The sequence below is a fragment of the Pelophylax lessonae genome (genome assembly GCF_965119305.1).
Source record: "Pelophylax lessonae genome assembly, contig: HAP1_SCAFFOLD_694, whole genome shotgun sequence".
In the NCBI taxonomy this organism is placed as follows: domain Eukaryota; kingdom Metazoa; phylum Chordata; class Amphibia; order Anura; family Ranidae; genus Pelophylax; species Pelophylax lessonae.
Genome location: NW_028119652.1, coordinates 4,622 through 29,721, shown reverse-complemented (window position 1 = coordinate 29,721; position 25,100 = coordinate 4,622). Strand labels below are relative to the sequence as shown.

Below are 25,100 nucleotides of genomic sequence, written 5' to 3'. Positions count from 1 at the left end.
TTAAAAGGCATGCAGGAGGACGTCAATCTAAAGGCTTATCCAATCGATCACAATTCATCCAGAACAATTAGGCAGACTGAGAAAAGGTCCCATCACCAACCAGGAGGAGAAATGGATACGCTTACCAAATCTAATGGACCTATATTGCCATATAGCAAATAGGTAAAATAAGCTTATAGTTGAAACAATATCACATGCAGAGTGTTCAAAATCCACAGGAAGGATAAGGGTGGTCCAGAAAGGTGTATAGGGTCCCGTCACAAAAATAAAACCGCTAGTGCACTCTTACCAGATCATGTGGACCTGTATAGCCACATAGCAAACACAGGTCAAATAGGGCATATTAAACCAGGGATTCCTCTAAGATGTTGTTGTTACAGGATGTGCAAGAATTTCTTCTCAAAGCGATGCAGGAATGTTGAGTTCCTCACCAACAGCCATGTAAGTAAGTCAAATAAAAATACATAGCGTAATACTGCTATAAAATTTATTAAAAGAAAAAAAGACTGGTACTTCAACAGCAAGATAAAAGCATGAAAGGCCATTAAAACATCCTGACGTGTTTCGTTGTAGACCACATTATCAAAGGCTATACCCTTTTTTTTTTTTTTTTTTTGGAGCCTGGAAAGCATTGCACCAACTAATGGCAAATTGCTGGTGCCATACAGGACTCAAGCAGACTGTGAGTGTAAGCTGTCTGTACGGGCAGGCAGTCTTACACTGACAGGAAGACTCCATTAACTATCACAGGGCTCAACAGCACTGTGGTAGTTCATTGAGAACTACAAGCCGACATCCGCAAAAGATGTTGGTAATTGTAGATCATTCATTCACAGAACTGTGTGAATGAATGACGTGGCTGTGGGGGGCATTATGTATTGAATTAAAAAAGTGACAGCAAGTACAGGAAACTTCTCCCCATACTGCTGTCACAGGGAGAGGGCAGCGGGTGGAGGCTGCAGCTGTGCAAACATGTTGCATGTTCCACCCTAAAAAATAGGTGGTACATTTAACATGTTCCCAAAGCTGAACTTATGCTTTTAAGTGGACTACAACATCCATTTAAACTACTATAAGTAATTTTAGTAATGTGAGTGTTCCCGTGCTCTGTGCTAAGGGTTAAATTTGTAATTCGACTGCTGCCAGGTGAAAGGTGTGGTGCCCTTTGAAAATTAGAAATGTGAGATCCCAGTTCTGTCTGTGCTCTGCTCTACTCAATATGTGTTGTAACCAAACCATCCAAGAATTTAAATGTATATAGGTGTAGACATCCAATTTGACATTTTGGCTGATGGTATATATCCCCAACTTTACCTGCTATGGGTATGGTTCAATTTCATATATGCAAAACTGTTTGCCAGTGCTGATAATACATCCATAAACAAAGAAATCACAGTAGTATGAATATAAAATAAGCTTATAAAATAAGTATAAGCTTATAAAATAAAATAAGTTCATAAAGTGCTGTATAGCTTCTGTGCCAAGGTATGTTTGAAAGTGCAATAACATGTAATGGCAATAGTGAAGGTGCCGTGCTCTCATTTACCGACTCCCATAAAGAATATCGCCTGTAGTAAGAATCCTAGGGGTTTCTGTCAGATGGTTTCTCAGCTGTTCCTCTTAACTCCCCAGGTTGTACGTTATCATAGGAGGAAGAATAAAAGATTATGGCATAATACCATTTTAAATTTAATAAGCTTTTATTAATCTAAAATGCGTACTCACAAAATGTATTCTTGTTGAAAGCATGAAAAATATACCGCAATGGCTGTAGGTTGCATTCCAATACCAGGGTTTGACACCACCGGAAGTCCTGTCACCTTTTATGGCGCTTTTCCACTGCATGGAACCGTACCGGTTCGGCACGCTTTTGTGCTTTTCCACTGCTGGTACCGCATGGTATAGGGTCGGAACGGTTCGGTACGGTACGGTATAGGTTTGCTTTTCCACTGCATGGAACCGAACGGTACGGCACGGTACGGCTCTGAAAAAACAGTACCTACTCGATTGTGGTTCCAACAGGTACCAAACTGGTACCATATCCCACAATCCTTTGCATGCAGTCACTACTAGCCACTGATTGGTCAGAGAATCCCACCCACCCCGTTGTTATCCCACCCACTTAACTTTAGTACTACTTTAGTGGAAAAGCAAACCTATACCGTACCGTACCGAACCGTTCCGACACTATACCATGCGGTACCAGCAGTGGAAAAGCAAACCGGGCCAAGCAGGGCCGAGTAGAGCCGAGCCGGTACTAGCCAGTAACTACAGTGGAAAAGTGCCATTACATCCCCCCCTTCTCCTTTTTTTTTTTTTTTTTTTTTTTTTAAATATTCTTTGTGTCTTTTTGTTCTTGAATGTAATTTTTAATGACCACGCCGTGGAAAGAGTGCGGTTATAAAATGTTTGTTTTTAGGAGGTTTTAAGCTTGAAGACCAGAGAACTCTATCAAAGTATGCAGAGGGCCCAAGAGGAGGCTCAGCGGCTGAAGCAGGAGCAGCGAATGCGTCATTTACTGCAGAAAGGACATGATGTATCCAACTTGCAGAAGAATGCAGCAGGTAAACTTTGTTGTGCTGATTACATTTTATTACCGAATAAGTAGTCAGATCAGGCTTGGGCATACAAAAGCGATTTTAATGGAATTTCTGGGCTGAAAAAACATCTCTGATTTATACTTGTAAAGCCTGTATTTGTACTAGTGTGATTTCCTACATAACATGTATAGTGTTGATCTGATCTCTTTTCAGGTGAAGCCATCCACTCGGATCTCACCCGGACTGCTAGTTGCACCACTGATGTTATACCAGAGAGCTCTCGCAGCGGGGCCAATAGTATTATGATGCCAAGTATTACATCATTAATCTCCCCCAGGAAAGACACAGCAGTTCAGACCGGTAGTATATTTTTTTTTTTTTTGTGGTAGAGAACCACTTGTATAAAGTCTCCTTGCTTGTTCTATCCAAACAATGCTTCTTGTCCATTGAAGGACGCAGTATTAAGCTTGTAGGTTATATACTGTTTCCTACAGGAGGATTAGAAATTGTTGGTCAGCCCAGGATAACCCCTCCTACTGCTAGCATGCCACAGTTTTTTTCTGTCCTAGAAGAATGGATGTCTTTTCTTTAACTCTGCTGGAAAAAGACTAAGTGAATTTCTTATTTTCAATACAATACAAGATACAGGTTTGGATATTCATAGGCAGTGGGTTATAGGTTGGTAACTTCAGGTGATTGGACACTGGCAAACTTTTAGGGACATGCCTCATGGGCATCCCCCCTATAACCCTACCTTTTTATGCTGTAAGTCCCCAGTTTTTTGCTTGTGTCTTATGGTGATGGACCTCTTGGCTTAATCAGTATATCCATTTTAAATTTGGACTCTTCAGTCATCTCTTCACACGGTCTTCTTCTAATCAGGTTTCAAGCAATGCATCTGGATCAGTTCAACCTTTTGTATAACCTTTGAAACCATGCATAGACCCCACACCGTGGGTACAGCCTTTAGTGTTGCTTTGAACACTGGATCCTGTATTGGTGCTCACCTCAAAACTTAGTACAATGGATGTAGTTAGCCATAGGGTGCTATACAAAGGTTCAAGGCAATACTCCATTCCTAGGTAACCCAGACCTTGATGACCCCTTCAGGACTTTGCTCCCTGTGACGGGCGAAGCTTTTACTTTTTTTTTTTTTTAGGGACCAGCAACATGGATAGGTAAGGCAGGGTCACCCTGTTTATTGAACCATTGCCTTATAACCATGAATAGTGTTCATTCATGTGTTGTACATATGTTGTAACTGTAACTGTTTGAAATGTGATCACCTATTTATAGTGTAAACTTTTCAAAACTTGGTGCTAATATTCAACAACTCAGAGCCTAATCTCAGGTGGACAACCGGGTGTTACACCCACCACAGATTGCACATTTTACCTGCACTTCTGCCTAGAGCCCTTTTATAAGGAGCTCTTCCTTCCTCCCTTCTGCCACAAGGCCTTTGCTACAGGATGGTCTGCACTGGGGTTGCTGCATACTCCTTATCAGACCTGAATTTCCACACCCCACTCCTGAGTATCCCACAGAAGGATACCCTCACCTGTAGCAATGGTGCAAACCAGGTGAATAAACTGCCACAAAAGCTTGGGCAAACCTTCACCCTGCTGAAGACCTGCACAGCACTTAGTCTTATGGTGACGCTAATTCTTTTGTATCCGAGCAGGACCCAATTCTGTTTTTGTATCTGATTCTAGCTCTATCTTAAGCACACTACACGTTGCCATCATTGTTGAGGGCTCAAAAAAACAAGACACCTTTGCAACCCCCACCATCTCTACCAGAGTTGGATCCCAGTATCCCTGCCTTGGTAGAGGTAGACTTAGAGAATAGGAGGACCTTGAGGTAGTGGTAGAGGGGCCCACAGCAGATTTCCCACCCCCACGGTCCTATACACTAGATGTGACAGCTTCAGGCAATATGCTTGCCAATGTGGATATGCTCACTTCTGTGTGGAAAACCATCATTGTCACATTTAAATCTCATCAGTCTTGCCATGCTCTTTTGGGTACAAAGAGACCTGTGAAATCTAAAAAGGCATTTCATTTTCATGAACAAAAAATATTGGGCAATCTGTATCCAATCCATTGGGTAAATCCAGAAGATATTTTCACTCCTCCAAAAAAAAATTGCCAAACCCTATCCAGTGGAAAAAAAAGTTTCCACGAAAACAGTGGTCTATTCTGGTATCCCAGAGGTAAACCTCCCTTTATACTTAATAAAAGCTGTTTCTTCATTCAAAGATCCTGCTGGTAGAATGTGCAAGTTGCTTGTAAAGGCACTTTCTACTGTCGCAGGCTCAGCTCTACAACCAGGAATTACTGTTTCCCAACCTACAGCTAACTGGACTAAGGCAATGAACAAGCAATACGATCTTGTAATCCGGAACCATAGTTTAACTGAGCACTTACCATCTGCCTTGCTGTTTTTAAGTGGATACGCTAGAACAAGTTATGAGACAACTCTCTGGAATGGCTCGGTTTTCCATTCACATGTACAGAATCTTGTGGCTCAAAGACTGGTCAGCTAAAGCTTCGTTTTAAAGCAGTGGTCCTCCACTCCGGTCCTCGGGGCCCACTAACAGGCCAGGTTTGCAAGATAACTAAATTACATCACAGGTGATCTCATTTGCTGCTCAGTGATTGCACTATTCTAGTCTGCATCTCCCCAAGGTAATACTTAAAATCTGGCCTGTTAGTGGGCCCCGAGGACCGGGGTTGAGGACCACTGCTTTAAAGGACTCCTCACACATGCCCTTTGAAGGTAGATGTCTTTCTTGGTTTGAGGCACTAGACCAAATCATAAACGTTGAACTTCCACAGTAGAAGCTTACAAATCTCCACCGTCAGGGACTTCTACCTCCACGCTGTACCCAGGCTTCAGCTTATAAGCCTAAGTTCAGCCCCAAAACCCTCTTCCTTGTGTATGGGCATACTCAAGCCTAAGAGTGGGGGGGGGGGGGGGGATGTTTATTAGTTTGCCTATCTCCTCTGGGTTACAGACGTCCCAGACCTGTGGGTTTAATCAGTGGTTTCCTTACTGCCTTACCGCTTTCTTTCAAACCAACCAAAGTTTGTCTAAGGACAGATTTGAATAATGTCCTGAACCAGCTCTTGCCCCAGGGAGTTAGTGTTTGTAACTCTTAAATAAATAAAAACGTGATCTGTTTCCTTTATAGCAGGTTAAACAGCACAGTGCTTGTGCTGTCTAATCTGCCCCTCTCTAAGCTGTAAAAAACCTGGCTGATCCTGCCACTTCCTCAGTCTCCCTATATGTTCTGGGAGAAGGGTTTTGGGCGCTAGTGCCAAAGGGGTGTACACCAGGTGCAAGACAGCCAGATGATCAGGGGCTGTGGCAAAAAAAGAAAACAGGCGCCGCTGAATGTAGCAACAGACTTTATTACATTTATGACACATGACACACGAAAATAGTAACTCACATTAAATGTAGCTCTAGTCCATGTTCCATAGTGTGGCGATTCCCGGATTCAGTCCTCCATGTCCCGACCGTCCCGCAGCCAGGAAGAGAAGATCCAGGAAGCTGGTTAGAGGGAGAGCTGCGGTGAACCGCAAGCTGACCGGAAGTGACGTTAACGCGTTTCGGAGCAGGCGCACTTGGCTCCTTCTTCAGACGTCAAACGTCTGAAGAAGGAGCCGAGTGCGCATGCTCCGTAACGCGTTGCGTCACTTCCGGTCAGCTTGCGGTTCACCGCAGCTCTCCCTCTAACCAGCTTCCTGGCTGCGGGACGGTCAGGACATGGAGGACTGAATCCAGGAATAGCCACACTATGGAACATGGACTAGAGCTACATTTAATGTGAGTTACTATTATCGTGTGTCAAGTAATAAAGTCTGTTGCTACATTCAGCGGCGCCTGTTTTCTTCTTTTTTCCTATGTGTTCTGACCATGATGATCATGGCTGCTGAGCCCTGAACACCATGGTCTGCCTGCATGCCTCTATCATCCGCAGCTCTCCTGTCGTCCTCTATCCCCCTCGCCCCTCCCTCCCTGCATGTCAGACCATTTCTTTCGGGCGAGACACAGGCACAGAGAACGTTGAAAGGGAACAACCACTTTAATTGTTCCAGTATCTCTACAGAGTAGGTTCAAAGGGTTCTATTGAAACCTATATAAAGGGGTAAAGTTGCGCTAAATGATATATGTAATAAAACAATATAGTGAATAATATCTCTAAGATAGCAATGGGCTATCAAATAATCGTGCATTCAAACAGATCAATAAAAGTGACTCCAAATGAATGTGATAAATTCAATAGAACACAAAGTCCATTACAGAATAAAGAGTCCGAAGGTGAATAAAATGGTGTTCAAGGACAGAATCCTCCACCGCTAAATAATCTTTCCACCGTGCTGAGAATTGTATCAATTGGGCGAGCGGGAGTACCGGGGAGGCTGTACGCGCCATGATCGCTGGATGATCGCCACTGAGATCCCACATTGTACAGCCCGGATCTATATGCTGCGGTGTCTATCATCTTGCTGGTCTGAGTGGAGTTGCCAAGTGTCCTGGTTGGATATACTCTCATGAGTTATATATGCCTGATTACAGCCTTCATCTGTTAAGCGCATTAGCGTGATACAATTCTCAGCATGGTGGAAAGAATATTATTTAGCGGTGGAGGATTCTGTCCTTGAACACTATTTTATTCACCTTCGGACTCTTTATTCTGTAATGGACTTTGTGTTCTATTGAATTTCACATTCATTTGGAGTCACTTTTATTGATCTGTTTGAATGCACGATTATTTGATAGCCCATTGCTATCTTAGAGATATTATTCACTATATTGTTTTATTACATATATCATTTAGCGCAGCTTTACCCCTTTTTATATTTGTTACCTTGGTGTTTCCCACTGTAGCTGCAGGTTTGATTTAATTCAATTCCTCACTTTATTGAATTTTTGTGTTTAGCGTGGTTATTTTTACTACACTTTTCTATTGAAACCTGTTCATGGTACCAAAACCCAACAAGAGTATTTGTCCAATCTTGGATCTACAATCTCTAAACAATTGCCTTCAAATCCCAAACAATTCCCACTGTACCCCCCCCCCCCCCCCCTCCCTCTTCAGGGACACCGAGTCAGGGTGCAAATGGACAATACAACAGCCGTGGCCTATGTCAATTACCAATGAGGTACCATGAGTCCTAAAACCTTAAAGCTGAATTCCGAGATAAACCATAATTGTCTAAAAACAAAAGTCCTGTATTAACACTTGACTCTTGGTGTGCTTTGTGTAGGTCTTCCAGGTCTGTGCAGTCTTCCAGGTCTGTGCAGTAATTCAGTGTGAAATTATGCCTCTGTGAAGCAGCTTTCTGTACTGGTCACTGCTGATCTCAACTTGTGCAGGATGACTGGTCTTGTCTCCATCTCCACTTTTCTACAAGCAGCCTGTAGTGGGAGGTGTCCCTCCCACAGCTCTTTGCACAGGATATCTACATAAATGTTTATCTTCATGGTACAGTACAAGACACAGGACTTGTATTCATAGGCCATGGGTTATATTCTACTACCTTCAGGTGATTTGACACTGCCAAAAGCTTTTGCTGTAGTTGCCCCTAGATTGTACCGATTTTAAAACCCTATCCTTTTTTAAACCATTGAATTTTTTTTCCTCTGAAACTCTAGTCAACATCTGACTTTAAATTGTCTTGCAATACCTAGCAGTTTCTGGATCGGTTACTCTCAGTATGTACTTCGAGGACTGTACCTGAACCTCACTGTGTAGGGCCTGCCTATAATTGCTTCAGGCACTGGATCCTGAATAAGGCGCTCACCTTGGCATGAAGCACAGCTTGTGAGGTTAGCTGCAGGGTTTTTGTATAGGTCCAAGGCCATGGGAACCATAAAAATGGACCAGATCCTTAAAATCACTAAACGGATTTCTTTGTGTACCAAAATTCCAGATGGAGGTAGATATAGAAGATGTATATCTCCATTTTCCCATCATGCCAGTGCTGTCAGCATTTTACGGTGTGAGACCAGCATGTCAAGTTTATGGCACTCACAAATATGCTTCTGTATTTTCTACAAACCCAGGGGGTTCATATCACAGGTTACCTGGGTGACTTTCAGCTGAAGGGCCTCCCAGCCAGGACCTTGGTTTCCAGCTTCCAAAGGACCATCCAGTTCCTTCCAAATTTTTGGCTTCATAAAAAATCTTCCCAAAGTCTGCTTCTCAGCCCTCACGTCATCTTGAGTACCTAGGTCTAATCTAGGATATATCCAAAGCCAGATTATTCCACCCTCCGTAGAAGATTGCTTCACTAAGACCCCCCCCAGACCCTCAGAGGTCACAATGACAACTCTCAAATTACTTCTGCAGAAGGGTTCTAGAACTCATAGTGGCCTGCTTTTGAAGAAGCTCTCTTTGCCTAGTTTCACTCCAAACCCCTTCAATCCAACATCAATAAGACATGGAACAAGCCAATCCAAATCTTTGGATTGTCCAATGCTTCTGTCCAGCCAAATTTATTCCTAGCATGGTGATCTCCAGTTCTTCCTCGGAATTGGGAAAGTCATTACTTTACATATTGTGGTAACGGCTGATGCAAGTCTTACAGGCTAGGTCGGAGTTTAAACCCCCCTGGCTATCCAGAGGACGTCATCCCTGCAAGAGTCGCACCTCTCCAACGTTCTAGTACTGAGAAGCAACACTTGACCCCCTTGTGTACAAGGCCACCAATTGTTAGCACTCCTACAAGAAATTAGTCTAATACTCTTCTGGACATTCTAGCTCTCTTTGCCATCCACATTTCAGGACTTGACAATTGGCAGGAGAGTCCTAACCTGTCAATAACTGTACTCCGAAGAGTGGTCTTTGCATGCCTAGATATTTTAAAATCTGTCCAAAAAAGAAAAACCAGATGTGGACATTCTGGCCTCCAGGTTTAACAACAAAGTGAACAAGTTTGTGAGTAAGACACGATAGCTTCTAAACTCTAGCCTTCACACTAGATTCTGTGGTGATTCCTTGGACTCCAACTGGTTTATGCCTTCTCTCCAGTGAAGACCCTCCCTCGACAGTTGCCCAAGATAGGAAAGGGTTCTGGCGATTTTGATTGCACCAAACTGGCCCAAAAGACTGTGGTACATGGACATTACCAGATTTCTGACAACAAGCCTTGGCCTTTTTCAATCAGATCAGACTTGAAGGTCCAAGGCATAGTTACATAGTAGTTAAGGTGGAATAAAGACAACATTCCATCCAGTCCAACCTGTGCAGGTGTGTGTGTGTGTGTGTGTGTGTGTCGGTGACCTTTTCATTTCCCATAACCCTAAATGTCGTGATCTTTGAGATGCACGTCCAAGAGTCCTTTTTTAAAAGTAGCCATACTCCCCGCAGTTGCCACCAATTGTGAAAGAGTTCCACATTCTAACCGCCCTTAGTGGAAAAACCCCTTATGCAGCTTAAGGTTAAATTGCCTCTCCTCCTAATCTTATTGTGTGGCCACGTGTCCTCTTACACTCCTTGAGAATAGTTTTTTTTCCTATGCTGAGATCACCATTGATGTATTAGTAAATCACTATCATGTCCCCTCTCAGGCATCTACTCTCCAGGGAGAATAAGTTAAGCACTTGCAAATCGCTCCTCATAATTTAGGCCCTCCAATCCCCTAATTAGTTTAGTTGCCCTTTTTTGGACTCTCTCCAGTTCCAGCACATCCCTTCTGAGGATTGGTTACCAGAACTGGACAGAATACTCCAGATGTGGCTGGACCAGGTTTTTATAAAGTGGCAGTAAGTAAGGCCCTGTGTTCCATACTGCTTTTCAGTCACTGGCTTTAAAAGCATGGCTGTTGAAACCCAAAAGGATAAAGGGCATCTCTGATTTAGTTAGCCCAACTTTACTCAGTAAGGAAATCCAACTCCGCAAGATTAACCATTGCACAAGGCTTTTTTGCACAGTCTGAGGCTGCTGAGAAGGTTAACCCTAGGAACTACACTCACTGGTATTTTGTCCTTCTTTCTGTATGGTCTTGACCAGCTTCTGGCTCCGAGTGCCCTTAAGGGACAGGTTTTTACCTTATCCTCCTCCAGAATTATCTTGCCTCGCAATATCTTATCAAGGCTTTTCTACAGGTAGTTGCTCATAATATTCCTCCAATTTCCAGTGCCCATGTTCTTAAATTAAAACTACATTGTATCCAAGCACCAGAAACCCAAAAAAGAATTACTTTTTAATATTCAAAACAAACTTGCATCCATGTCTCCATGCTTTATTTTGCTGAGAAATCACTTTTAAAAATGCCCCCTAGCACTTCTGACCCATAGTAACGGCAAATGATTCACATAACATGTACTTCCTGAAATCTATCTGCCCTTAGCTTAGGCATGCAGGCAAGAGGGGATGCTTAGCTGAAAAACCTCTCCTCTCCTCTTGACGACTCCTGGGATGTATGACTTAATTTGCCTAGGACTGGAAAACAGGAAGTACCTGAAGAAAAGTAAAAAAAAAATGAAAGTTTAAAACATTTAAATATAATACACTTTCCCATCTATTTACTTACACTTTCCCATCTATTTACTAATGCTAGCAGCATAAGGATTAAAAAATAGTCATTGTGAGAGTAAAGTTCCACTTAACCTCCCTGGCGGTATGATTCTTTCGGATTTTAGGTGCTGAAAGCGGTACAATTATTTTGCATGTAATTCTTAATGAGCAGCCCAAACCAACTATTGTGTGTGTGTGTGTATGTATATATATATGTGTGTGTGTGTGTGTGTGTGTATGTATATGTGTAGTGTGTGTGTGTGTGTGTGTGTGTGTGTGTATATATATATATATATATATATATATATATATATATATATATATATATATATATATATATATATATATATATATATATAAAATATACATATATACATATATATATATATATAAAATATACATATATACATATATATATATATATATATAAAATATACATATATATATATAAAATATACATATATATATATATATATAAAATATACATATATATATATATATATACACAGTGGGTACGGAAAGTATTCAGACCCCCTTAAATTTTTCACTCTTTGTTATATTGCAGCCATTTGCTAAAATCATTTAAGTTCATTCTTCTTCCTCATGAATGTACACATAGCACCCCATACTGACAGAAAAACACAGAATTGTTGACATTGTTGCAGATTTATTAAAAAAGAAAAACTGAAATATCACATGGTCCTAAGTATTCCGACCCTTTGCTCAGTATTTAGTAGAAGCCCCCTCTTGATCTAATGCAGCATGGAGTCTTTTTGGGAAAGATGCAACAAGTCTTTCACACCTGGATTTGGGGATCCTCTGCCATTCCTCCTTGCAGATCCTCTCCAGTTCTGTCAGGTTGGATGGTAAACGTTGGTGGACAGCCATTTTTAGGTCTCTCCAGAGATGCTCCATGGGGTTTAAGTCAGGGCTCTGGCTGGGCCATTCAAGAACAGTCACGGAGTTGTTGTGAAGCCACTCCTTCGTTATTTTAGCTGTGTGCTTAGGGTCATTGTCTTGTTGGAAGGTAAACCTTCGGCCCAGTCTGAGGTCCAGAGCACTCTGGAGAAGGTTTTTGTCCAGGATATCCCTGTACTTGGCCACATTCATCTTTCCCTCGATTGCAACCAGTCGTCCTGTCCCTGCAGCTGAAAAACACCCCCACAGCATGATGCTGCCACCACCATGCTTCACTGTTGGGACTGTATTGGACAGGTGATGAGCAGTGCCTGGTTTTCTCCACACATACCGCTTAGAATTAAGGCCAAAAAGTTCTATTTTGGTCTCATCAGACCAGAGAATCTTATTTCTCACCATCTTGGAGTCCTTCAGGTGTTTTTTAGCAAACTCCATGCGGGCATTCATGTGTCTTACACTGAGGAGAGGCTTCCGTCGGGCCACTCTGCCATAAAGCCCCGACTGGTGGAGGGCTGCAGTGATGGTTGACTTTCTACAACTTTCTCCCATCTCCTGACTGCATCTCTGGAGCTCAGCCACAGTGATCTTTGGGTTCTTCTTTACCTCTCTCACCAAGGCTCTTCTCCCCCGATAGCTGTTTGGCCGGACGGCCAGCTCTAGGAAGGGTTCTGGTCGTCCCAAACGTCTTCCATTTGAGGATTATGGAGGCCACTGTGCTCTTAGGAACCTTAAGTGCAGCAGAAATCTTTTTGTAACCTTGGCCAGATCTGTGCCTTGCCACAATTCTGTCTCTGAGCTCTTCAGGCAGTTCCTTTGACCTCATGATTCTCATTTGCTCTGACATGCATTGTGATCTGGAAGGTCTTATATAGACAGGTGTGTGGCTTTCCTAATCAAGTCCATTCAGTATAATCAAACACAGCTGGACTCAAATGAAGGTGTAGAACCATCTCAAGGATGATCAGAAGAAATGGAAAGCACCTGAGTTAAATATAAGAGTGTCACAGCAAAGGGTCTGAATACTTAGGACCATGTGATATTTCAGTTTTTCTTTTTTAATAAATCTGCAACAATGTCAACAATTCTGTGTTTTTCTGTCAGTATGGGGTGCTATGTGTACATTCATGAGGAAGAAGAATGAACTTAAATGATTTTAGCAAATGGCTGCAATATAACAAGGAGTGAAAAATTTAAGGGGGTCTGAATACTTTCCGTGTGTATATGTGTGTATGTATATATATATATATATATATATATATATATATATATATATATATATATATATATATATATATATATATATATATATATATATATATATATATATATATATATAGATATATAGATATATATATATATATATATATATATATATATATATATATATATATATATATGTGTATATGTGTGTGTATACAGTAAAACTGCAGGAAAGGGCACTGGGGGACAAACTAATGTGATTTTATTTTGCAATGTATCAGTGTGTTTGGTGTGTTTTACATTTGAATTTGCCGCCAGTTCCAACCCCCCGCGAACGTCACGTCGCAGGAGACGGAAGCCGGGGCACGGAGAGCATCGGGAGGAAGAACCGCCGCCAGACACCGCTGGGATACATCGCTGGATCCCGGTGACAAGGTAAGTAACCCTGCTTTCAGGATCCAGCGATGCTTCTGGCGGTACCCAGAGTGTGGCTCGGGGTTACCACTTTTGGCTCTGAAATTTAACCCCGAGCCACACTTGGGAATACCGCTAAGAAGGTCAAAGGAAAAGTTGTTCCCTTTCCTAACAGTGCCATTCCACCAGGGCTGTTGGTGTCTTTTGGGCCTTTCAGCATCCAATACCTATATCCCATATTTTCAAGGCCACCACCTGGTCCGTTCACATGTTTTACAAGTTCTACCAGATGGATGTTCAGGCCTCCACTGATGCAGGCTTTGAACAAAATGTATTTTGAGCTATTATGTACATATTTTGTTTGATTTATTTAAACCTTTATGTTTCTCGTGGTCCTGTTGGCAGTTTTATGTTGCTATGATGTTGCCCATCTCGCGGTTTTGAGTACGTCCCATGGTCTATAAATAAATCCTGTACTGTACAATTAAAATAATAGGAATTTTGGATTGTAAATTTCTTATCTTTGGGTATAGTGCAAGACAAAGGTCTCCTCTGTGCCCTGATCACTTCTTATTGCTAGCTAAACAAAAACTGGTGCCTCATGTAGTGAGCAGGGTTACATGGATATGCTCTACGGGTGGCCCTTGCAAACATTTATGCCATTGTCCAATTACCTGAAGTTAGCAGCCTATATAACCCAGGGTTTGTGAATACAAGTCCTGTACTGTACTCCCAGATAGAGAATTTACAGTTAAGTCATAATTCCTGTTTTCCTTTGTGGTATGGTGGCAACGGTAATACTTAAACCTCCCTGGCGGTTTGATTATGTCAGTATTTTTGATTGTCAATGCGGTACATTTGTTTTGCATGGAAATCTGTTTTATATTTTAGGCCTGTAATTCTTAGGAACAAAACCGTCAAAGCGAATAAAAATGTTTTAAAATTATTAAAAAATTACATGAATAAATTAATAATAAAAGAAATAAAACAGTAAAAGTGCAGACAGGGCATTGGACAAAGCACTAGTAACAAAACTGAGATGAAATGGTTTGATACAGTAATGCAATCCTAACAGATTATAATGAATCTTGTCATGTTTTGTGTACTTTTATTTAATTTTCCACCAGGTTTCGTCCTCCTGCTTCGCGGCGCTCGCAGGGAAGGGAACCCGAAAGACTGATGCAGGCATTCTATCAGAATACCACTACCCTATCAGATCCTGCAACCAGAAGCGACGTTCGGAAAGAAAAACATACTGCGCATGCGCCATGTGTTCCAACATGGCTGCTATGTGTTCCATTAGCTTTCCTAATGTGACAGAACACAAAGCAGCTGCGGACATCTTACACCCGCACAAGTCTTGAATTTTAGATTTATTTTACCAGTAAACTGACCTTCTAGACTGAATAACATTGTTATGTTTCTATTATTATTGTAATATAGTAAATATAGCAAGTAACCTGCGGGTAGAAGGTGGCGACGTCTATCTTGGTACACCCCGCACTGCTCAGCGATAAACTAATTATATAATGAAATAGACTATTTCACTCGGTTGCGTTGAAATAGTCTATTTCAGTATAAAAGGTCTGAAATTCAAAAGTTGCTTGGTTATAAGAACATATCTGCTGCTGCTTCATGTTCTGTCACATTATGGAAGCTATTGAAACGCATAGTGCCCATGGTGGGACGCATGCGCAGTAAGTTTTCTCAGCTGTCACTTCTGGCTGCAGAATCTGATAGGCAGCGGTATTCTTATAGAACACCAGCATCGGCCAGAGGACATCGGGGGATCGTAGGGACAAGGTAAGTTTCATTCCAGGGCAATGCCGAATGTGGCTCGGGGTTACTGCTTTTGGTACTGAAAATTAACCCTGAGCCACACTCTGGATTACCGCCAGGGAGGTTAATTGCTAGGCTTCATTACCAGAGCGTAGATCTGATCCTTCCAAAATTTGAGCTTATGTGTATGTTCTTCTTGACAGATAATCTGGATACTGGGATAAAGCCTAAATCTGTTTCTAATGGGCAGTCCTGGAGACATGAACAGAATGCCTCTCCTGATATACCTGTAGAATTCACCTACCAGCAGCCAAAGGCTGAACAGCTGGGGACCAAGGTAAAGTCTCAAAGAGACAGGAGTGAGTCTACAAAAGAAAACACAATAAATGACATTTATGACCAGTATGCAAGGACAGAAAAGCAGGCCAGGGAACCTGGACGAAAACCTGACTGGAACAGAAACAGACCTCAAAAGAAGTATGTCCCAGCTTCTGAGAGGTACCCCAAAGGACTGCAAAAGCAGAGGGAGGAAAGTAAAGTGAGGCGACAGATGGAGCTCCTTCATTTGGTGGAAAAAAACTCATCCAATAGCCTCAGTACCAGAAAAGACCATTCTCCAGAAAGGTCCCCTGTTCCTCGAGAGGAAGCCAAAATCTCTCACCCTTCTGAGGAAAGCAAACATGCACTTGAATTTCGAAAGGTAACTTGGAAACAAATATTGAACATTCTATGTAGAAATGACAAAAGGTCCATGTGTTACTGAAGTGTCAAACCTGGCCTGAAGATTATTTTTGTGTGTGTGTGTATCTGAAAGTAAACCAAGTCTGACAGCGAAAACCCTGCAGGTGAGGAAAATGGGGATTTTAATGTGCCCACGACATCAAAAGAAAAACAAAACATGAAAAATATACATTTTTTTTTTTTTTTAAAACCGAATGATAAAATCGACAAATTGAAAAGGTGTATCCTGATCTATGATCTGATCCGTACTTTAGGATGTGCCTTAGTGTATGATACACCTTTTCTATACCTTATTTCTATTTGACGATTTTAACATTCTGTTTTCAATAAAATGTATAGATTTGTTATGATTTGTTTTTCTTTTGATGTCTTGGGCACATTAATATCCCCATTTCTCTATCGCTCATTGACAGACGTAGTCTTCTTGATTCTCAAGAGCTGGGTTATGTTGTCTCCGCAGGAGTAGGACTAGGCAGAATGACAAAACGTTCTGGCTCCACCCTAGGGGGCAGTCCCTGAGGGTATATCCTCCCTCTCTCTGCTACAGGGAATCAGTTTTTTTTCTGTCTAGTCAGGAGTAAGGACCTAAGTTCCTTGCTGGGATCTTTTGGTCCTGGCAAGACTTTTTTTCTTTAAGAAAAAGACATTTTTTAGGTAGTTTTCTCCAGTGTTTTTTTCCTGTGAGATCTTCAAGCAAAAATGCCGGACTGGGCGACACTTGTGGTCACCCCAGCCGGCCTACGAGCGCGTGCAGACCATGGCATTGCGCTTGGTCGGCCGCGACATATTCAAGTAAGTATGCGGGGCCGGGCGACGGGCTGGATGTTGAGATCCAGTGGTCACCCCGGTTTCTGCCTAAAAACGCGTGCAGACCAGTGCGCTGAGTCGGCCGCGACGGAGTCCCAGTAAAGGGACTGACTTTGCGAGTTAAAAGCTCGCTTGGACGCCAGGACCAGAGAGTCGAGGCGTCCACAAACCCCCACCCCGGTGGAGAGGGTATTGTGAAGAGAGGGTGCCTGTCGGTTCGGTATGGTGAGTAAACGTTCCCTTTTTCCTCATTTATGAGGCAGTATATATTATGGGCCCCTCCATATATGGTCAGTATATATCTGATACTTACAAGTCCCCCTTGTAATACAGCATGTGTTTGTGGGAAGTGGACTTGGTTCAAGAGCTAACACTCTACCCAGCAGACTGTAACATTACAGTAGACATAGGAGGTATAATCCTACCTTATGTGCAGTGTATCTCTGTAGATCCATATGTCACCTCTCAGCAGAGTGCAGGTGGATGTGCTGGGAAGACGATATCGGCGGTCCGCCGCCATTTTGCCGTAGACCGAATGCATATATGTCCTCAGGTCACGCCGGCCGCCATGTTTTTGGAGTCTTATGTCTCTTCTATGGGGGCGGCCATGTTTTGTGAGCCCAGCTTCCTCGTGGAGGGCTGGGAACGCCGGAAGGCGTACACAGGGGGCGGAGCCACGCCTTCTGCCCGGGAAAAAGCAAACAGCTCCTTCCAGTCTGTGTAAGACAGACGCTGGCTGCAGTTTGTTGGAAACTGCACTGCATCGGTTGGTGAGCCTTGGGGGTCCCCCTCTCTCTCTCTGGGATCGAGAAGCAGGTACTCTGAGGGGCGCTATTGCGCTAGGGGGAGACACACAAAAAAAAAAAAAAAAAAGAAAACGTTTTTTTTGTTTTTGCTGGCAAGAGTGTCCTGTATTAACATGGACCCTGCCACTCATGTATCTCCTCCGGATCCCCTCGAGGGGTCTGCGGGATCCTCCAGCACCCCATTGACAATTGAATCTTTGTCAGCTATTATGGAAACTTTTGTGTCCCGGGTGGAAGTGGCTTGTCAGGGACAGGGCGCAAGAAAGCGACCCCTGCCTAACCCCTTATTATCTGAAACCTCGGATTCAGACTCTGAGCCTATTTCTGCAGTTGCAGGTACTTCATCTGGTATTGGTGTCTCGGGTCCTGTCTCTTCAGACAGTGAGGAGGATGTTTCGGCATCCGCCATAGCCCGAGAGGAAGCGTTGGTAAACGCACTCATTGTATCTGTTCAAGAGACTTTAAGGTTACAGGGTATTCCATCAGAAATAGCTGAAACTGAGATCCCCTTTGGGACTAAAAAGCGCATCAAAGTAGCAAAGGTTTTTCCATTGCCCAAATGTTTTGGCAATCCAATCGATGAAGAATGGCGTCTGCCAAAACGCACTTTTAATATTTCTAAACGCATTGACAGGCGTTATCCGTTTGAGGAAACCCTTATTAAGAAATGGACAGAACCACCTGTGGTGGATTCACCAATTGCTAGATTGAATAAAGCCACGGTTATTCCTTTAGAAGACGCTCCGTCTTTTAAAGATCCAGTGGATCGCAAGATAGAAGCTATGTCTCGCACCATGTTTTCCTTGATTGGATCAGCTTTCAGGCCAATAATTGCTATTGGTCTGGTTTCGCAGGCTGTAACTGAATGGACCAAGTGGTTACGCCGGGACTTAGAAGAAGTCCCTCAGGCGGTATCAGATTTGTTGGAACAAATGATACAGGGGTTACAGTTTGTATGTGATGCGGCGTTAGACGCCACTCCATTAATGGCGCGAGCATCAGTCTCAGCAGTGGTTCTCAGGCGTACACTGTGGCTAAAAGGTTGGATAGCCGACCAAGGTTCCAAAAAAGCATTGGCTAATATCCCCTTTTCAGGAGAGCGTCTATTTGGAGCCAACTTAGATGAGATCATTAAGGATCTCACCGGTGGAAAAAGCACCTTTTTACCGCAAAATTTTAAAGGTAGAGGAACTCGTCAAAGACGAGGGCCTTCTTTTTCTGCTCACAAGAGGTTTTTTCGTCCAGCGGGTGAAAAAACTAAGTCCTCCAAAGCTCCTGCAGGAGGCATCAGGGGTCGTTGGTCGGGCAAGCAAAAGCCCGCCCCCTCCAGACCTGAAGATAAACCATCCAAAGCCTGAAGGTGCGCCCCCACCCATAACTGGGGTGGGGGGACGTCTTCGCCGGTTCCCGGATCCATGGCTTTCCAGAATCCCGGACAAATGGGTTTGCGAAGTCATAAAGTCAGGGTACAAGATCGAGTTTCGATCTCTCCCACCGGCGCGATTCTTCCCTTCCAATATCCGACTATCTCCGGATCGTTTAGAAGATCTGCGGAGAGCAGTCACAGATCTACTACAACAAGGAGTGGTAGTCCACGTTCCTTGGACAGAACGGTTTCAAGGGTTTTATTCAAACCTGTTTACAATACCCAGGAAAGAGGGCAAAGTGCGTCCAATTCTGGACTTAAGAGCACTCAATTCTTTCGTCAACATAAGAAGATTCGGAATGGAGTCCATTCGCACGGTAGCAGCCTTCCTGCATCCAGGGGATGTTCTAGCGTCCATAGACATCAAGGACGCCTATCTTCACATTCCCATTTTCGCAGGACATCAGCGTTTTCTACGCTTTTCCGTAGAGGAGAACCACTATCAGTTTGTGGCATTACCTTTCGGTCTCGCCACGGCTCCGCGGGTCTTCACAAAGGTGTTGGCCCCAATGTTGGCACTTCTGCGCCAAAGAGGTATATCGATTCTAGGTTACCTAGACGATCTTCTGCTTCATGCAGAGTCTCCTCAGACCTTGCTACAAAACATAGAAATTACTATGATTTCTTTACAGGAATTCGGGTGGCTGGTGAACCAGCAAAAGTCATTTCTGGTTCCCACCCAGAGGCTCGAATATCTGGGTCTAATTCTAGACACAGTCAGGACGAGAGTTTTCCTTCCGGTAGGGAAACTCCGAAAGATTCAATCAGCAGTCCAGTTGTTACTGTCCAACAGCTGGTCTTCCCTTCGGACTTGCATGAGGGTTCTGGGGTTGATGGTGGCTTCATTCGAAGCAGTCCCATTTGCCCAGTCCCATACCCGAATTCTTCAGCAAGAGATCCTTCTCAGATGGAATCGGAATCCGGAATCCCTGGACAATCAGATCCGATTGAGCAAACAGACCAGAGAGTCTCTGGTTTGGTGGCTTCGGTCTCCAATGCTCAGCCAGGGAAAGTCATTTCTGCCAATATATTGGACGATAGTGACCACGGATGCCAGTCTATCCGGATGGGGAGGAATTCTCGGTCAGTTATCTGTCCAGGGACTTTGGTCCCCGGAAGAATCCAGATTACCGATAAATGTATTGGAACTGAGAGCGATCAGACTTTGTCTGATTCACTGGACCGAGCAGCTCCAGGGCAGCCCGGTTCGGATCCAGTCGGACAATGCCACGGCCGTGGCTTATGTCAATCATCAGGGGGGCACCAAGAGTGTCCGAGCGGCCAAAGAAGTGGCTTGCATTCTTCGCTGGGCGGAACGATTTGTTCCAGCAATCTCTGCGGTGTTCATTCCGGGGGTGGAGAATTGGCAGGCAGATTATCTCAGCCGTCAGACCCTGGATCAGGGGGAATGGTCCCTCCATCCAGACGTTTTCCACCAGTTGTGCCTACGGTGGGGCACCCCGGATGTGGATCTGTTGGCATCACGATTCAACAGGAAAGTTCAGAGATTCGTGGCTCGCTCCCGCGATCCTCTAGCAGAAACCGCAGACGCACTGATCGCCCCGTGGGGGCAATACCAGCTAATATATGCCTTCCCTCCTCTCGCGTTACTGCCAAGACTTCTTCGCAGGGTAGAGGAGGAAGGAATCCCAGTAATCCTGGTAGCTCCGGACTGGCCTCGTCGAGCTTGGTACGCCGACATGGTCAGACTGGTGGCGGACGTCCCATGGAGACTTCCTCTCAGGGAGGATCTACTGTCTCAGGGACCGATCTTCCATCCTGCTTTACGATCGCTGGCTTTAACGGCCTGGCTATTGAGACCCAGGTGCTGAAGGACAAAGGTTTGTCAGCTTCAGTTATTCCTACTCTAGTTGAAGCAAGGAAAGCGACTTCCAGAAAGATTTATCATCGCACATGGAAGTCCTACATTGCATGGTGTGAACCTTTGGGGTTCCGTCCTCGGTCTTATTCGATTAGTCGAATATTGGCTTTTCTGCAACAAGGGGTTGAGCAGAAACTGGCCTTGAGTACTATCAAGGGTCAGGTCTCAGCATTAGCCATCTTCTTTCAGAAGCCTTTGGCTACTCATTCTTTGGTGCGGAATTTCATCCAGGGGGTGCGACATCTGGCTCCGCCAGTGCACGCGCCGTTACCCCCCTGGGATCTTAATTTAGTGTTGTCGGTTCTTCAGAAACCTCCCTTTGAAGATATTAGGGAGATTCCTCTACCCACGTTGTCCCAGAAGGTGGCCTTCTTGGTGGCTATTACTTCTGCACGCAGGGTGTCAGAGCTGGCCGCATTATCTTGTCGTTCACCATATCTGGTGGTTCATAGAGATAAGGTGGTTCTTCGTCCGAATCCATCCTTCCTACCAAAAGTGGTTTCAGAATTTCATCTGAATGAAGAAATTGTATTACCTTCCCTGTGTCCTAAGCCCAGTCATCCTCGGGAATTTGCTTTGCACTCCTTGGATGTGGTCCGGGCGATCAGGGTATACTTGAAAACGACAGACTCGTTTCGCAAGACGGATTCACTTTTTGTGATCCCAGATGGACCCAAAAAGGGGTTGCCTGCATCTGCCGCGACCATTTCCAGATGGATCAGACAGACGGTAGTGCAGGCTTATTCTATTAAGGGTCGGGAGCCCCCGTTCCCTGTTAAGGCGCACTCCACTCGGGCACTTAGTGCGTCATGGGCCTTTCGCCATCAGGCGTCAGTGGTCCAGGTGTGCAAGGCGGCTACCTGGTCGTCGGTGCATACCTTCTCTAAACATTATAAAGTTGATGTAATGGCATCGTCTGATGCCTCATTTGGCCGCAAGGTTTTGCAGGCCGCAATTTGAGGAGACCAGTGGTCTACCTCGAGGGTTTTTTTCCGTTGGAAAATTTTTTCTTTTAGTCTCATTCTTTGTTTATAATGAGCCTTTAAAACTTCTAGTTTGGCACCGGTTGGGCCTACTAGATTGGATTTGATTTTGTCAATCCCACCCCTCATTTGTGGCACTGCTTCTGGATGTCCCAGCTCTTGAGAATCAAGAAGACTACGTCTGTCAATGAGCGATAGAGAAAAATGGATTTTTGTAAGAACTTACCGTAAAATCCTTTTCTCTTAAGCTCATTGACAGACGTAGTACCCGCCCCTCTATCATTGAGTTGGGTTGGGTTAAATTCTCTGTACTGCTTTAAACAGAACTGATTCCCTGTAGCAGAGAGAGGGAGGATATACCCTCAGGGACTGCCCCCTAGGGTGGAGCCAGAACGTTTTGTCATTCTGCCTAGTCCTACTCCTGCGGAGACAACATAACCCAGCTCTTGAGAATCAAGAAGACTACGTCTGTCAATGAGCTTAAGAGAAAAGGATTTTACGGTAAGTTCTTACAAAAATCCATTTTTTCCTTGCCTGCAGGGTTTTTCCCCTGTCAGACTTGGTTTACTTTCAGATGCACTCAATTTATAGGGATCGTGCTGGTCTTTCTGTCAATAGATATTTACTCTTCACTCAATTCCCGTGTGTGTGTGTATATGTATATGTGTGTGTGTATATGTGTGTATATATATATATATATATAGCGGAGGACTTAAAGATGTATTTTATCATTGTCATTTTTTTAAAACTTTTTTCACATCACATGTGAATCAAAAGCTCCCTATATGATTGCATTTTTACAGTGTCGGGTTCTCTTTTTAATGAGACACCAGGGGTCTATTGGAACCCTGATGTCTTCGGTGAACTCCTCTGAAGCTATTGGAACACAGAACATGCTGTACTGTACTAGCTCCTTCTGTAGACATCGCTTCCAAGGAATGCCCACAATTAATCGAAAAGTGATGTAATATGCGTTGCTTCCTGGTTTATTCACCAGAGGGAGGGAGGTGAGTGAACAGAAGTCTGCTCTATCCAGCGACACCATCCATGCGGGTCTCGGGCCCACGGAAAAGCAGAGCCTAGGCTACATGGCAGGGCATCCTGTAAGGGGGAAATTGTGTGTTCTGGTGCCAGTGGTGCTGATTTGGGTGGCTTTCTTCCAACAAAATCGTTTGTAAAAGGTGTTTTTTTTTTTTTTTTGTGTGTGTGTGTTTTTGCATAATCTAAAAAAAAAAAAAAAATGTTTAACCCCTCATCCAGCAAGGTATGTTCATAGACTTCCTGGTAGTCAAGGGGTGATCACTTTTACATTATATTGAACAGCCTGCCCCCTTCCCTGCCAGTGCCAGCCTTGGAGGCTCTGGGGCTCTCCCCATACCTCTGGGGAGCCCAGAAACAGGGTAATGTATGTCATGTGGGAGAGAACGCTCCTTGATCCCCTCTGCAATTAATGAAGACCGAAGCAACAAGGTTTTAGGGAATCCTGGACATATTCTCCAATTAGCCAATGACTGCAGGTTTACTTCTATCAACAGCATCTTCGGGTGCTCATTCTTTTTCCTGCCTCATAACAGAGGTGTTTTATTCCATGATGCAAAGATTGAGTGCAAGGTGTTGCTCCCCCCTGATCACAAGAGCTTAAAATACTCATGTCTCCCCTAAACAGAAGGAAACTGTATCCTTTCTAACTTCAGCTTTTTCAATTATGCTTTAACAATACAACCTAGAAGCTGATTGGTTACTATTCACCAGACTGTGTACACCAGTTTTAGTAAATCTCACCCATGGTGTTTGGACTAGGTTTTCATAGGCTAAAACTTTCAACCAAGGAGTTTAATCATCGTCCCTTATTCAATTATTTAAAGTGGTTCTAAAAGCAGTAGGTTTTTCTTTTACCTTCATGCATTCTATACTGGGTGCAGTTACCCCCCCCCAGCCCCCCCTTATACTTGAGCCCCATCTCGAGCAGCTCTCCAAGGGCTCTCTCTCCTCATTGGCTCACACAGCAGCGGGAGTCATTGGGGACCCAAAAAGAAGAGAATCGGGGCTGCTCTGTGCAAAACCACTGCACGGAGCAGGGAAGTAGAACATATTTGCTTTTTTTTTTCTAATCTGAACCTTTAGGTCATTTTAATAAAGATTGGAAACGCCAAATTTCTCTTTCGTTCATTGACAGACACCGCTCTATATCTTTTTGACCCTTGGGCTTATGCTGCCTCCTACAGGAGTAGGACACTACGCTTATAGGACAGTCCCAGAGAATATACTCCCACTTCCTGCTATAGGTCTTCGGTTTTTTTTCTGCCTAGTCAGGAGTAAGTTCCTAGTTCCTTGCTGGGATCTCTGGTCCTAGCATTTTTTTCCTTTTTTAAATTGAATTTTTTCCTTTTTTATTCTCTGTTCCTGTGAGAACTACAATCAATTGCTGGACTGGGCGTCGGACTGGATATTCTAGATCCTTATGGTCTACCCAGTCCGGCCACCAAGCGTGACCCGACCTCAGCTCCACGCTTGGTCAGTCGTGACATAGCCCCACTAGACGGGGGCTGGTCAGCAAGTAAATGCCTTGTGAGGATGTATAGCCCTTGTCATGACCTGAGTCGCAGCGTGGCTCTGGCCCGCAGCACCCCCATTCCAAGATGGTGCGGTGGTCTGCCTGGAGTGGTGCCCGCCCGGTTCCAAGGTGGTAAGTAGTGTCCCCCCTTTCCCTTAATGGTCTTTCAGGGTGGTCGATCCTCCAGGTTCACCTCCATTCCCACCAGCCCCTCTAAACAGTCACTGTGGGTTTTTTAAGCCCCCAGTGGGTGGTCGGCTCCGCTGGGGCTTGCATCCTGGCGGCTGGACGCCCTCAAAATTTAGGCCGCGGCTTGCAGCCTACTGGGTTGGGGCCTACTGGGCCACGCGGCCGTTTTAGGTGCCACATTTGGGGGGGCTACCACAGTGAGTTTAGCTGAAGCCCCCAATTCCCTCCCTGGGAATCTGCCGGACTGTGAATCTGGGCAAATGCAGCTGGGCCTCCACTAAAACTTTGGCTGCGACCTGCTGGGCCATATGGTCAGCCTGGCGCCTCGATT

The 25,100-nt window shown here is 44.1% G+C and overlaps 1 protein-coding gene across 1 annotated transcript in view; it reads left to right on the top strand.

The window, feature by feature from the left end:
• Window positions 1-16,081, top strand: part of LOC309544036 (coiled-coil domain-containing protein 66-like) — a gene marked incomplete at both ends in the record, with an annotated part of 47,934 nt that extends 31,853 nt beyond the window's left edge. Inside the window, 3 exons of the mRNA XM_082276427.1 lie at window positions 2,420-2,564; window positions 2,754-2,900; window positions 15,585-16,081. Of these exons, the coding sequence (XP_082132553.1) occupies window positions 2,420-2,564; window positions 2,754-2,900; window positions 15,585-16,081 (789 nt within the window). The remainder of the gene's footprint in view (window positions 1-2,419; window positions 2,565-2,753; window positions 2,901-15,584) is intronic.
• Window positions 16,082-25,100: the final 9,019 nt, after the last annotated feature.